Source organism: Rhinatrema bivittatum, chromosome 17 (assembly GCF_901001135.1).
Source record: "Rhinatrema bivittatum chromosome 17, aRhiBiv1.1, whole genome shotgun sequence".
NCBI classification, from domain to species: Eukaryota; Metazoa; Chordata; class Amphibia; order Gymnophiona; family Rhinatrematidae; genus Rhinatrema; species Rhinatrema bivittatum.
The window spans coordinates 3588595-3604172 of record NC_042631.1 but is presented as its reverse complement, the minus strand read 5'-3'; the positions used below and the strand labels follow the sequence as shown (position 1 = coordinate 3604172).

Here is a 15578-nt window from a genome sequence, read left to right as displayed (position 1 = left end):
AAGAGAATGGTGACAACCCTGAGAAGACATACAGATTTACTGGTCGCTTACAGCAGTCACAGTTCATTTAGCCTTTGTGTCTAAGGCCATGATCGAATGATATTTCGGCATGCAGGGAACCATTAGTAAATCTAGGCTTGCTATAGCTGACCTACTCCCATCATCAGCTACTCTGATTAGAGTTTGATAGCAAGGAAGTCTACTTACGTTAAGTGAAAATGCTTTGCCCTATGGTATAAAGACAAGCACATCAGATCCTCAAAAGCAGTGGTTAGCCAGTATTGGGATTTTAATTTTTTTCAGAGCCTAGATATAGTCTTGAATGCTAGTAACATGCTATAATCTTGGAGGTCTTGGTATTTCTTGTCTTCTCTTAGAAACATAGAATATGATGGCAGAAAAGGACCAAACGGTCCATCCAGTCTGCTATGGTAGCATCTGCCTCACCATTCAAGTCAACCGCCATGCTTAATTTCCCAAACCGTTAAAGTCAGGGCCCTTGTTGGTTGCTGTCAGAGTCCAATTCCCCGTTACCTCTTGCCGTTGAAGCAGAGAGCAATGTTGGAGTTGTATTCAAAGTATCAGGCTTATAGGTTAAGGGTTGTAACAGCTGCATCAGCAAGTTAGTTGTTTTCCCAGACCCTAAAATCCAATATCCATGTTGGTAACTGTCAGAATGTAATTCCCCTTTTCCTCTTTTCCCCCTGCCGTTAAAGCAGAGAGCAATGATGGAGTTACATCACAGTATGAAGGCTTATTGGTTTAGGGTAGTAACCACCATGCACTCTTTTCTTCATTTCCATCCTCTAACCTTTAAGGATCCAGTGTTTATCCCATGCCCTTTTGAAATCTTTCACTGTTTTTGTCTTCACCTCCTCCTTCAGAAGGGCATTCCAGGCATCCACCACCCTCTTCGTGAAGAAAATATTTCCCGACATTGGTTCTGAGTCGACCTCCCTGGAGTTTCATTGACCCCTAGTTCTATTGATATCTTTCCAACAGAAAAGGTTTGTCGTTGATTGTGCATCATTAAAACCTTTCAGGTATCTGAAGGTCTGTATCCTATCTCCCCTGCACCTCCTCTCCTCCAGGGTAAACATGTTTAGGTCTTTCAACCTCTCTTCATAAGTCATTTGATAGACCCCCCACCATTTTTGTCACTCTTCTCTGGACTATCTCCATCCTGTATATCTCTTTTGAGATACTGTCTCCAGAACTGAACACAGTACTCCAGGTGAGACCTCACCAAGGACCTGTACAAGGGGATTATCACTTCTCTCTCTTATGCATCCCAGGATTCTTCTGGCTTTAGCTATCATAGAAACATAGAAATGACGGCAGAAGAAGACCAAACGGCCCATCCAGTCTGCCCAGCAAGCCTCACACATTTTTTCTCTCATACTTATCTGTTTCTCTTAGCTCTTGGTTCTATTTCCCTTCCACCCCCACCATTAATGTAGAGAGCAGTGATGGAGCTGCATCCAAGTGAAATGTCTAGCTTGATTAGTTAGGGTAGTAGGGGTAGTAACCGCCGCAATAAGCAAGCTACATCCATGCTTATTTGTTTTACCCAGACTATGTTATACAGCCCTTATTGGTTGTTTTTCTTCTCCCCTGCCGTTGAAGCAGGGAGCTATGCTGGAAATGCGTGATGTATCAGTCTTTCTCCCATGCCGTTGAAGCAGGGAGCCATGCTGGATATGCATCAAAAGTGAAGTATCAGGCACATTTGGTTTGGGGTAGTAACCGCCGTAACAAGCCAGCTACTCCCCGCTTTGTGAGTGCGAACCCTTTTTTCTTCTCCCGTGCCCTATCAACTTGTCACATTGTTTGCTGTCTTTAGATCTATAGACACTATCACCCCAAGATCCCTCTCTTGCTCCGTGCACAACAGGCCCCCCCCCCCCCCCAAATCACATGCAGCTTTTGGATTACCACACGCCAGATGCATGACTCTGCACTTCTTGGCATTGAATCCCCGCTGCCATATCTTCGACCATCATTCAAGCTTCCTTAAATCACATCTCATTCTCTCTACTCCTTCTGGCGTGTCCACTCTGTTGCAGACAACTTTACCTTCTATCCCTTTCACAATGTCGCTCACAAAGATATTGAACAAGACCAGTCCCAACAGCAATCCTTGTGGGAACCTGCTTAACATAGTTCTCTTTTCAGAGTAGGTTCCATTTACCATCACACTCTGTTTTCTGTCAGTCAACCAGTTTCTAATCCCGAGCTTCTCATTTTATTCACATGCCTTCTGTGCTGGACCGTATCAAAAGCTTTGCTGAAATCCAAGTAGATCACATTGAGGGCTCTTCCTCGATCCAATTCTTTAGTCACCCAATCAAAAAAATCAATCAGATCTGTCTGCCAGGACCTTCTCCTGGTGAATCCCTGCTGCCTGGGGTCCAGCAATCCTCCTGACTGTAGATAGTTCACTATTCTTTCCTTCAGCAGGGTCTCCATTAATTTTCCCAGCACCGAGGTGAAGCTAAGCAGCCTGTAGTTTCCAGACTCCTCTGTGCTCCCACTCTTGTGAATCAGGACCACCGCCGCTCTTCTCCAGTCTGTTTCCAGGGATCTATTGAACAGGTCGTGCAGTGGACATGCCAGCAATTCTCTGAGCTCCCTCAGTATCCCTGGGATGTACCTCATCTGGCCCCACGTTCTTGTCCATTGGATATACTGAGATTTTTGAGAGCAACAAATTTGAAAAGGTCTAAACTATTAAGTCCATGATCTCCTTGGATAAATATTGGAGTGGTTTAATGAAGTCCTTTCCTTCTCTTTGGAATACTTGGGCTTTGGGTGCAAAGGAACAGACATACAAAGAGGCTTCTCCCATTTTGGGTCTACGGGAAAGATAATACTGTACATCTGGCCCATGGCACCCAAAATAGTTTCTTGGTTAGTGTGAAAAGGAGAATTAACCTAATGGACAAAATTGGAACAGTTCTGTACAAAGCCTTGTTTGGAAAAAGTTGCAGCCAAGGTGAAGCTGAAGACAGAGCTTTCAGTGCATTCACTTCTCTTGGCTTAGCAAACAGCAACAACCCCTGCTCCAAAACAAAACTAGGTTAATTCTCCTTTTCACACTAACCAAGAAACTATTTTGGGTGCCATGGGCCAGATGTACAGTATTATCTTTCCCATGGACCCAAAATGGGAGAAGCCTCTTTGTCTGTTCCTTTGCACCCAAAGCCCAAGTATTCCAAAGAGATGGAAAGGATTTCCTGAAAACATGAAATTGTTCAGAAAATCAATAATTATTTGTACTGGAAAGATAGAGGTCTGCCAATATGAGACCCCTTCTCAAGGCAAATTAGATAGGCAGTCAAAACATCATTCAAGAAAGTTTCTAGAGGTCATTTGAGTTTTTCTGAGAAGACCCAGCTAGAGCAGTCTCAGGTCTGTATATGGGGAAGGATTATGCCTCTGTGGGAGAGAGGTACAAAGCATCACAAAACTGACTAGAGTAGACCCATGGGCATCAGTTCATGTGGCATTTGAGAGGCAAGTTCTCCAATCTGTTGTGAACCCCCCTTGCGAGCTGCTGCTATACTATACCACACAGGTCATGACTAGTGGGGAGTATAACATAAGGGAACATTTTCCCTTTGATATTTCCTGGTCTATTAACTCCTACAGCAGACAGGACCAACCCTCCTATTCATGTACAGAATAACCTGTGCATCTAATCAGCATCTATTAGTTTTTTTATCATCTAAGAATGAATATGTAGTTGTAAAGTACAGTACTGTGACTGTGTATTTCAGATTATGAATTGCTGGAGAAATGGGACAGGGAATGCTATGATACAACTTTTGGTTTGAAACTATTGTCTTAGCTCAGTTGCACCAGACAAGCAGTTCTCAGAGCCAGGGGTGTCCAGCTCCAGTCTTCAAGAGTCACAAACAGGTTTGGTTTTCAGGATATCCATGAGAGAGAGTGGCATGCAAATATCTGTCATGCATATTTGTTGTGGATATCCTGAAAATCAGGCCTGCTGGTAGCTCTTGAGGACCAGAGTTGATCACCCCTGTATTAGAGGAAGAATAAAAATTGCATTAAACGCTTCTGAAGACTAGGAAGATTGTAGGATTTATAACCCTAAAATCTTTCTAAAAAGTAACTCTAAACTGAAACCATTTGCTTTTATCCTGCTCTTTATTCTGGGACTTGTATAAAAAGGAGAGGATTTTGTGGAGCAGTGAAGGCATCAACTGATTGGGGCTCCAGACTTTGGTGTTTCTCTTCAGTGCTGAGCTCTTTTCCTCTCAATATACATTTTGGTACATATAATATCAGAAAAAGTGAGGGGTTTTATTGGCAGAAGTAAGCGTAGAGAGAAGAGCATTGGCAAATTTATTCAGTAAGTTTTATAGAAACATATTTCAAATACCATGAAAAAATGTCATTCTTTCCAATCACTATAAAGGAACCTGCCCCCTTTGCCCACATGTGAGAGGTTGTGGGACTTCATCCCAATTATCGATCTTCCAGAAGAGTTTTTTCTTTAACCAACATTAACCAAGATGGTTCAGATCAGAGTGCAGAATATTCAGATATTTTGGTGCCGAAATGCTCCACTGTGACAGGATCTGAAAGCCAACTCCTTGTGTGGTTTTCGTTCAGCTCCTGCACGTGTCCGTATTGGAGATGGACTTAAGTTACAAATTAGTAGGAGAGAATTCATTAGTGCAAGCGTGATAGGCGTGAATTATTGCCACTTCCCTTATTCCATGGTGAAAAAATTAGTTTCCGCGATATACGGAAAGAAGGACTTTTAGACAGACACAAGGGAGTTCTTTGATTTGACTAGTGATGATGCCCTCACGTCAGTCCTGCTTTTTACCGCTCACTCTTGCTCATGTTTCCTTTGAAATGTAAGCTGCTGCAGATGCATGCTACAGGAAAAAGCAAGAAAAATGTCATTAAATTGAGCTTGTAACTGAAGTGAGGATGTAATTATGTCATATGACATCACTAGTTAGCAAAAGGCCTTTTTCCATGTTACTTGGATTAAATAATTAAATGCTGCCTAAAATGTTGAAAGATGGGAAATAATAGTAATTTAATTGCTCTAGTTCTGATGTTCTTGCTTTTCTTTCCAAATGTGATTGCAGCTTGAGGGGAAAGCAGGTCTCCTTTAAAAGGGAGCTGGGTCAGCTTGAGTTAGTGTGGGAGGCCTTAAACAGATACATTGCCCAAAACACTGCATGAGCAAAGTAAAATAGCAGTGGTTTCTGGTGACAGTGGCTTGTTTGAATGAAGAATCCCATCTCTTAGGGGAAGGGCTAATGGAAGGCGACAGCTTGATCGCCGTGCTCTGTGTTTTTGCAGGTAAAAAGCCTGACTACCGTAGCCTGGGTTGGCCTAGCCCCGATGAATGTTTAAAGCTTCGCAGGGTGGAGCTGACTACGGTGGCCAGCACCTGGCTGGCAGTGTCTGCCAAGAACATTGAGTGAGTATCGGTCACATAACAGCAAACGGAGCTTTTCCAGACCCTCGTAGGTCCCGAATGGAAGATCTCCTCACCTGAAGGGAAAACACTCGGCTATCTGTTCTTTTTAATTAAAAACTTTCTCCCTAGTGATTGCAGCAGTGCAGGAGCCAGCGTGTGGGGAAGGCCTGACTTTTGAGGTCAGTTGCCATTGCTCTGTGCTGCTCTGCAGCAGCCCTAGGTGGTTGATTTTGAGAACACGACATATATCTGCACATATGATATCCCTTAAAATGCCATCCTGGGACAGTCGCACATGCAGCGGTCTGGCCAGCACTGCTGTAACCCGGATGCTGTCCTTCCAGTGCTATCACTGTGCATCCGTCGAACGCACAGCGCTTCTCATATCCACCCTATCCCCTCTCACAGGAGGCTCATCATTTGAGAAATGCTCTCTGCTGTGGGCAATGTGACTCCTGCGATAAAGCAGAATATTTCATATGGATGACTGCAGTATACAGCAGGAATGTGAAATAGTTTTCTTTAAATGTTAGTTATGTAACATTGTGCCTTTCTTGTCAGTGAATCGTGCCTTAGGTATGAAGAAAGTGTAAGTAAAATTGTTTGGGCCTTATTCATTAAAGATATTTTTTTTTCCATAAAAGTCCTTTAGGCATAAGGCCCATTTCAGAAATAATAAAACCTTGCCACCCTGCGTTTAAAATGTTTGTGTTCTTTTTTGTTACTTTCTAGTATTACAGAGCACATAGATTTTGTGACCCAGCTGCAAGAACCAGGCATGGAGCCTCTGTGTAATGCCAACCTAGCAGCCAGTATGCACACTTTAGACCACCTGCATGGAGTCTCAAACCGGGCCAGTATACACTACACTGGGGAAAGCCAACTGAAAGAGGTACGCATGCTTTCACTAAAGCCAGAGTGCAGAAAGAGCGTTGCAGCTTCACTTCACTTCTCTAAGAAAGCTGGTTCTGTAGTGCGAAGACCCAGACTGGCAACCCTGAAGTCCATCGCAAAGCATGAAATGCCCCACTCTAGGGTAACATGATCTATGCCCCTCGATTCTTTAGGGATTCTACTCCCGTGGCAAGTACTAGTGACCTCTGAGCCCCAAGAACTGGACCAGGACCTGAGGATGCTGTTCACGTCTGGTTCTTCCTTTTTAAATGACACTTAATGGCCAGAAAATAAAATGGTGAAATTAGGGGTGGCGGAGCCACAGAATAGGAAAAGAAAACCAGCTTTGCCGCTTGCACATCCCACTAGGGTTGTTTAATCCCTGTCTTTGTCCTTCAGGTTTTACAGAATCTTGGAAAAGATAAACATCCCCCACAATCCTTTGAGCAAGTTGGAACCCGCATAGCCAAAGTTTTGGAAAAGGTATGTGTGTGAGCGAGCGAACGACAATGCTAGGATCTGTGCCTTAGGACCTAGTGCGATATGCACAACTCTCAAGCATAAGAACATAAGAACCTGCCATACTGGGTCAGACCCCAAGGGTCCATCAAGCCCAGCATCCTACTTCCAACAGTGGCCAATCCAAGTCACAAGTACCCAAATATTAAATAGATCACAAGATACTGTTGCTTATTAATTACCATAGTAGCAGTTTCTGGATTTTAGCAACTTATCCAAACCTTTTTTAAACCCACTTTAACTGCTGTAACCACATCCTCTGGCAATGAATTTCAAGCTTAACTATGTGCATTGAGAGAAAAAGAATTTACTTAGGTTTGTTTTAAATGAGCTACTTGCTAACTTCATGGAGGGCCCCCTGGTCCTTCTATTATCTGAGAGAGTAAATAACCGATTTACATTAACCTGTTTGTCCTTTCATTATTTTGTAGACCTCTCTTCTCCAAACTGAACAGCCCTAACCTCTTTAGCCTTTCCTCATAGGGCACCCGTTCCATGCCCCTTTCCATTTTGGTCGCCCTTCTCTGCACTTTCTCCAGTGCAGCTATATCCTTTTTGAGATGCAGCGACCAGAGTTGCATGCAGTATTCAAGGTGCAGCTCTGGCATACTGGCCTTTGAAAGCCAAGGTGAAAGGAAAGTTTGAGAGAAATATTTTTTCCACAATCTCAAATCCAGGGTCTCTAGCTTGGAGCCATTTCTGTTAGCCTCTGCCCTCTCTTTCTTCTGTTTTTCATTCCACAGAGGGGAAATCCCGGAATCTGGGATCCCTCTTGTGAAGCGCCTTGCCTATCACAGATGAGTCTTCTTAGAATAACTAATGTGCTGTTTATTCTTAAAACTTGTCAGTTACAAAAGCAGGGAGAGAAAAGTAAAGGCAGAACAGGAAAAACTGTTCATCCCTTTGTGCTACCTGTCACACATTTTCAAATTATCTCCTTTTCTCCATTTCCATACATGGTAAATTAGCCTATTAGCTATGCCCATATTCTGTGACATCACTGCATTGATCTAATATTGATTTATTATTAGTTACTTAGTTATTCAGTCTATGGCGCCATCTAAGGAATGTAAACTTGTACAAATCCAAAGAAATATGAGCATATAATTACTGTGGAGTCAACTTAGGAGCCAGCCGGACAAATTGTAGGCTTTGAAATTTCTCCCCCACCCCTCGCTCAGTGGGCAAAACTTGTGCATGTAACCCAAATAAAAAGAGATGGGGCTGGAGGTGTTCCCAGAGCATGGCCAGATAACGTCTGAGAAATCGCTGGCCTAAAATTAGCTGGATAATCCGGGAAAATTCAGCAGCAGATATCTGCAAAAGTCCCACTGAATATCCAGATCAAGTTACACAGCTTCATCTGGCTAACGCCTCGTAGGCGTACCGAATATTGACCTTTCTATTGATTGCATAGCACAGCAGTGTTTATTTATTTATTTGTTTTGCACATCTATGTATAGTCTCCTTCTCACTGGCTCAGAATGAGTGTTCAGTGTCTTGTAACTCAAAAGTCTTTATCTAGTACTAAGCAAGATACTCCCCTTGCTCCGTTGTCTCCAGTCTTCAAGACTCTGCAGAGTACTGGAATTTTCCTCTGATCAGTCAATTCTCTAGCAGGAAGAGAAAGAGATCAGCAGTTCCTGGGCTCGGTGAGGTTCTCCTCTTTAGTTAGGTAAACACATGCACACCTGAGGGGTCCTCCTTAGAAAGAAACTTGGCAGTGCAGTGCATGCCCAGACCAGTGCTGTGAGGGGAGCTAAGAGAATATCACGGATAGTCTCTCTCTCTCCTCCTTCCCCTTACCTTGATCAAGTGGTGAGAGGAAAACCCCTCAGGGGTAACTAAACCTCTAACATCGTCCAGCCCAAATATCAGAGCCAATAGTTCTTTGATTTGGGACATTGATCCCTCCAGGTCATTCCTGAATGACCGGAATGAAAATACTGCTGTGACAGCCATCCCAGAGGTGGCTGCTAGGATGCTTCTCAAGTAGTGGAGTTGTAAAGCTTGTTTAGATCCTGACCTGATGAGACATGCTAGAGAAATAGACATCATTGTGCCTTTTTTTTTCTTTTCATTAAACTGAATGAATGCCTTGTAAAAGTCTCCACACCCTCGTACATTTTTGACATTCTGCTGTGTAAGAAATACAAATCAAAACGCATTAAAGTAGTTTTCCACTCATCTCCACAACATACTCTACATTTTCATCATGAAAGAACAATTCTATAAATATTCAAACAATAATTAAGAATAAAAAGCAAAAGGTCTTGATTGCACAGTTCTTCACACTGCTTGACTCCATACTTGGTGGAAGCCCCTTTTGCAGCAGTAACAGCCATGAGTCATTTCGGATAAGCGTCTACCAGCTTTGCACAGTGGGATGGCGCAGCTTTTGCCCATTCGTCTTGACGGAAGAGCTCAAGCTGTTTCAGGTTGGCTGGGGATCGTCTCTGGACTGCAGTCAAGGCTTGCCACAGATTTTTTTATGGGTGTTGGGTCTGGGCCATTCAAGGACATTCAAGTCTTCTTGCTGAGGCACTTCCTTGTTGCTTTTGCTTTGTGCGCAGGATCTTTGTCCTGCTGAAAGGTGAATCTTGTCACCAGTTCCAGGGCTGTGGCAGACTGAAACAGGTTTTCCTCCCAGATCTGCCTGTACTGTGCCCCATCCATCTCTCCCTCCATCTTCTTACGCCTCCCTGACCCTGCTTCTACAGAGCATCCCCACTGCATAATGCACCAGCACCATGCTCCACCGCAGGGGTGATGGTAGGGCAATGTACCTCATGGAGTCATAAGCTAGATGAAGAAGAGCCGTAGATAAAACTAAAATGAGACATTGTAAGGGCAGCAAACCTTTCTGTTAGGAAAATAAAGGTACAAAGTCTTGCTATCCTTGTACGTTGTTCGTAGCTAAAATTGCACATCACCCTGCTAACGCCGCGCCTACAGTAAAGTGTGGTGTTGGAAGCATTATGTCGAGGGATGCTTTGCAGCAGGTATAGAGAGGCTTATGAAGATAGAGGGGAAGGATGGATGGTGCAGATCCTGGAGGAAAGCCTGTTTGTCTGCCATAGGCCTGGGACTAGGGAGAAGATTCACCTTTCAGCAGGACCTTTCAGTGACCCTAGGTACAAGGCAAAAGCAAGAGGAACGCGACTGTCCAAACGTGACTCTTAATCTGTGGCAAGCCTTGACTGCAGTCCACAAACGATCCCCAGCCAACCTGGAACAGCTTGAGCTCTTCTGTCAAGACGAATGGCAAAAGCTGCGCCGACCCGCTGCGCCAAGCTGGTAGACGCTTATCCGAAATGACTCGTGGCTGTTACTGCTGCAAAAGGGGCTTCCACCAAGTATTGAGACAGGAGTGTGGCGATTTGTGCAATCAGAATTTGTTTTTACACTGAATGACTTTAGAAGTATTTCTGTAATTGTTCATGATGAAAATGCAGTGTGTTGTGTAGCTCAGTAAACAAACTCAGGCTTTAGTGCATTTTGATTTGTATTTTTTTTTTAGCTACAGGGTAACGTGTGGTACTTCAGCAGGAATGGATTTTGCTGCTTTATTTGCTTCTGTGTCTGACTTGTTTTATCATTTCTGTCTTTAGAACCAGACCTCCTGGGTATTGTCGAGTATGGCGGCGCTCTATTGGAGGGTGAAAGGTCAAGGAAAGAAAGCCATAGATTGCTTACGCCAAGCCTTGCACTACGCTCCACATCACATGAAGGTGTGTAAAGGGGCCCTGGAAACGTCTTTCCCAGCCATCTCTCTGTCTGAGGGGCTGGGAGAGCAGAAAAATGTTTCAGATGTTCTTCCTAGGAAGAGCTCTAGTTATTGCCAGGCTTTAAAACTCTTCCAGACCCGCCAGTGTGGAAAACCAAAACACATCAAGAAATGCAAATGGACATAATAAACTGTGCAGCTGTTTATTAGCAAGTGTTAGGAAATAATGGAATTACCTTATCATATCTCTTCCTTATGACGCACAAGAAGCTGTGTTTAAACACTTAAATGTATTCAAAGTGCAGTAACGGATGGACATTGCCAAATGTTAATATATATTGAGGTCCGTGTTGAAAAACCCGTTGAGTTGGTAACTTATCTGGATAAATATCTTGCTGAATATCCATGTAAAGATTGTCAGATAATGTTAGGCCTACACAATTTAGTTGGCTAGCTCTTGGTATGGCAGCACTCGGGATGCGTCAGATGTCTATGGTATGGAAATCTTGTACAGTCTGCTTTCATTGTACTTGCAACCAGTAGAAATAGTAAAATAAAAATGGGGAGGAAAAGTCAACCATTGCATAACAGCAGGGTGTGTACACGCCGGGTTCTAATGGGTGCCTCCCCCAGTAATCGTATAAAAATCCCAAGTGACCATGAATGAAAGCACAAGGTACTGAGGCACGTTTGGGGCATGTTCTGAGTGGCCAAGCAAGAAAATAACTTGTATAGTAAAGATTTCCTCTCTTTCCTAGGACGTGCCACTAATAAGCCTGGCCAATATTTTCCACAATGCCAAGCTCTGGAACGACGCGATTATTGTCGCCACTATGGCCATGGAAATTGCACCACACTTTGTTGTCAATCATTTCACACTGGCCAACGTCTATGTAGCCATGGTGAGTACAAGGGGGCGCAGAATGAGATGCTGAGCGTACGGGGAAAACGCAGTGTGCAAGATATTAGGAGATGTAAGCAGAGTTCAGGAACACTATCTTTGATAGCTTTAATAGAGATAAAACCGTAATGTCTTCCAGGATGTGGCCACCTTGCATTTTAAAATATTACTGGAAGTGAAAACGAATTACCATAAGAGACGGTAATTTATTAAAACAGCATAGATTTTGAAAACCTTCATATTTTGAATACAGGACTCTGAATTGATTGCAGTAATGCTGTGATAGTGAGAATCTAGCTTCTGATGACACAGCGGATATTGTCTGCATCACTGGCAGGAAAAATACCAGTTTCACCATGTCAGAGCACCATATTAATAAAAACGAAGCAGTGACTTATAAAATACGTGGTTTCCAAAACCCCTAGCCTTATATGCGCAGTAGTAATCTTTTGAAAGAAGAAATCTGAGGTAATCCTTTAAAATGCATGCGAGATCCTGAGAAGGGGGCCTCTCTGATGTCCGAAGCCCCTATGTAACACCTTTGGCTTCTTCTCATGTTGCTCCAGCACAAGGTATTGCAGCCTACAGAGAATCGAATAAAGTATTCCGGGGCCTTATTCTTAAATTACGTTTTCTATTGACAGATTTCAGACACATCCAGAGTCACTTCTGCAAGGATAATTTCCACAACATAATAGGGAGCAGAGAGAGGGAAAAGCGTAAAACGGACAGGAGATAATCCTGTATCGTGTTCTGATATCCTAATCCACACAGGAGGAGGCAAAGACCACGAACCCCAGCCCAGTGTAGAAGGAAGACCTAATCCAACACACTTAGAGCAGACTCGGGGCAGTATTTACTAATCCCTGGCAGTTAGAAATAATGCATATTATCTGTGTCCTGGAATACCTACATCTCTGCTGTCGTTAACGTAAAGTCTTCAGATTAGAATTTCCTTTTTAGTTTGATAAAAAATGACCCCAATGTTTTGCTGCAGGTTCTTCCTGTTTTATTTTGCCATCATTTAAATATTTCAGTGCCAGAAAGTTTCCAGGTCCCACTTTACACACCACCTGCTTTTGCCTTGTACCGAGGGTCACTGAAAGGTGAATCTTCTCCCTAGTCCCAGGACTATGCAAGACAAACGGGCTTTCCTCCAGATTCATGACAAAAAAGCAAAGGTCTGCCAACAAGTTGGAGACGATGACTTTAGAGTGAACTGACTTAATGCATATAGGTTAATCGCAAATGTGTGTTTATACATTAAACATTTTTCATAAATAGCAAAAGTTTTTTTATGTAAGTTTTAATACGAACTGTTTAAGACCTATCTGGTAACATTTAAAGCAGGGTGCTGCTTTGAGCGATGGCATAGTGAATTGAAGATTGGAATATAGAAGTTCAAGTGAATTGAAGAAACCTGGCGGGATCGTTGGATGGGACTAGAGACCTCCATTATTGAATGGAGTAGGATAGCCAATTTGCATGCAGGATATGGTGACAGATTATAGTGCTTTTAGTTTGAATGTGTCTGACATGAGAGAGATGAGTATGTATGACTGATAGGAGGATGTATCGATGATGGTTTTTATTGGGTAGTGTTATATGTTCTTCAAAGAAACATTTCGACATTTAGTCCTGGGGGAATTCTGCGCTACTGTGAAGTGCAGAATTCCCCTCCTGCGCAGAATTTGGTGGAGATGGAAGAGGCACCGGCATGCCATGATCGGAGTCCGTCCTGCTCACAGCAAAGATGAAGGCTCCAGCGAGGTGAGTGTGTGTAGGTGTGCGAGCCTGGGGGTGGTGGTGAGAGAGGAAGCCTATATGAGGAGATTGTGAAGAAGTGTGTATATGTGTGAGAGATTGGGAGCTGGTGTGTGTGTGTGTGTGTGTGTGAAAAAGGGATTGTATGTGAGGGTGGTTGTGAAAGAGGGAGCCTGTGTGAAGGGGTATGTGAGAGAGACACATAGGTAGCTTGTGTGGGTGTGTATGCAAGAGAGGGGAGGGAGCCTGTATGAGGGTGTGTGCACTAGAGAGAGAAGGGAGCCTGTGTGAGAGAGAGAGGGACAGAGGGGAGCCTATGTGAGGGGCAGTACTGAAAGGGGGTCAAACTGGGAGTGGAGATAGAGGGGGAGGGGAGAGATACTGGCAGGTGGAGGAGTTGGGGTCTGAGAGGACAAAGTGGCATGGGATTAGGGGGAGAGAGTTGAAGGGACGCTCTTAACAGTGAACTTCTAGGGAAATTCTGCTCAAATTATTTAAAATTGTGCATCTTTAAGTAATAACTTTTTCTGTATTACATTTTAAATTAATTACTTAGACTGCCATGCATATTGTGTTATTTTGACCAATATAAAGTATGCAGAATTTTACAGAATTTTACATTTTTGTGTGCAGAATTCCCCCAGGAGTAGACACTGTACCTATATAGTTTGTATATGATACTTGCATATGATGTATGTTACAAACTGTTCAAAACATATCTAGTATTAAAATTTATATAAAAATCTTTTTCTGTGTATAAAAAAGATTTTCATTATATAAAACCACATTTGTGATTAACTTATGGGAGCTCTCATTTTTTATTTTGTATATTTTTGTGATTACATATGTTGAGGGAATTGATTTGTCCCTTCTCTCTATGTGTAGGACCAGCCTTTGAATAGGAATGTATTGAGTTACTCCAATAGAAAGTTTATTTTATTTATTAGGTTTTTAGATTCCACTTTTCGGCGGATCACATTCAGGTACTATAGGTCCCATCTCCAGCTCTTTTGCTGACCTTTATTTCTACAAATCCAAGTGAATTAACATGATGGCCGCTTGTCTTCATGATTTAAAAAAATGTTCATTTGGAGGGCTTCCCTGATGGAGCAGATGGTAAGAAAGCTGCAGGTATGACAAGGAATTTGCAGTATACAAGTGAATACTGCGCGAGCGCCGAGAGATGGTGGCTGAGGAGGAGACCTGCATTCAAATTGCTGCTGTTCTCAGCTCCTGGACCCTGCATATTGCTGACAGGGTGCCAGAGGGGTTCACGATTCATGACCCCTGGCCAGGGGATGATGAAATAGGGGAGAAACCTTGGATGTTACAAATGGAAACTTGGCACCACAAGTCAGGAAAGACTGGTTCTGACTAAGTTAAATGCCCAGAGGAGCAGGAAGAAACTGTCAGGCATAAAAAAAATATATGCTCCAACTGAAGAGAAGGCACTCAGGTAAAAAACAACTTTTTCCAGAGGTCGGGGGGAGCAGTCCAGTATCCTTCTTTGACCACTTGCAAGTTCCCTGTCCAGGCTACTGCTAGTGATAGCCCAGAATATTTTGGTGCTAAAAGTGTAGGAATGAAGTAGAATGCACATTTCTGAATTTCTAGATCTTTTAAAATGCATTTTGTTGGCAGGAGGAGTTTGAGAAAGCCATGAGATGGTACGAGTCAACCCTGAAGCTGCAGCCAGAGTTTGAACCCGCCAAGGACCGAATCCGCACGATTCAGTGCCACCTGTTACTGAAGAAGGACCGACAAGCCCCCTAAGTGGATTTTGCTTTCTCATGTCTTGGGGAAGGAGTTGTGGGGTTTTCCCCAAAAGAATCACTGTTGGACATTATACAGTGCCAAGATACCAGTGGCTAATCAAGAAATTGTAACCTGACATTTACCATTTAAAGAAAAGGGTTTTTTTTTCCAGAAATAGGGGACTGTTTGGAAATATAATAGGGGGAGAGAGAATGTAACTTTAAAAAAAAGTGTAAATAAAAGCCTGAGAAATTCCAGAAATGTCATCTGTTATCCTCCGGATCTAAACCATCAAGTACTTGTATGCGCCAGAGGAGCGGCTGAAATGCTGCCTGACCCCTGGCAAGATGAAAATTAGATATAACGTCTGCTTCCTGCAAGGCACCAGTGTGACCAGCAAGCATCAAAACCATTTGCCATCAATTCCGTGGGCCGGGTCAGTGGCGGTGCTGTGCGCTGTCATGTGGAGGGACCAAGCTTTGATGCTGCCATCCGGTCTTCCATTCCCTGTGCCTGTTAGGGGGATGGGAGCATTGGCTTTCAGTGGCTGG

General features: G+C 43.3%; 1 protein-coding gene across 3 annotated transcripts in view; it reads left to right on the top strand.

The window, feature by feature from the left end:
• TTC17 (tetratricopeptide repeat domain 17) overlaps window positions 1-15282 on the top strand; it is a 104952-nt gene extending 89670 nt beyond the window's left edge. For all 3 annotated transcript variants that reach the window (XM_029582243.1, XM_029582242.1, XM_029582241.1), the window contains 6 exons: window positions 5347-5467; window positions 6200-6359; window positions 6761-6844; window positions 10492-10611; window positions 11366-11509; window positions 14914-15282. In XM_029582243.1, the coding sequence (XP_029438103.1) occupies window positions 5347-5467; window positions 6200-6359; window positions 6761-6844; window positions 10492-10611; window positions 11366-11509; window positions 14914-15045 (761 nt within the window). In that variant the 3' untranslated portion in view covers window positions 15046-15282. The remainder of the gene's footprint in view (window positions 1-5346; window positions 5468-6199; window positions 6360-6760; window positions 6845-10491; window positions 10612-11365; window positions 11510-14913) is intronic.
• Window positions 15283-15578: the final 296 nt, after the last annotated feature.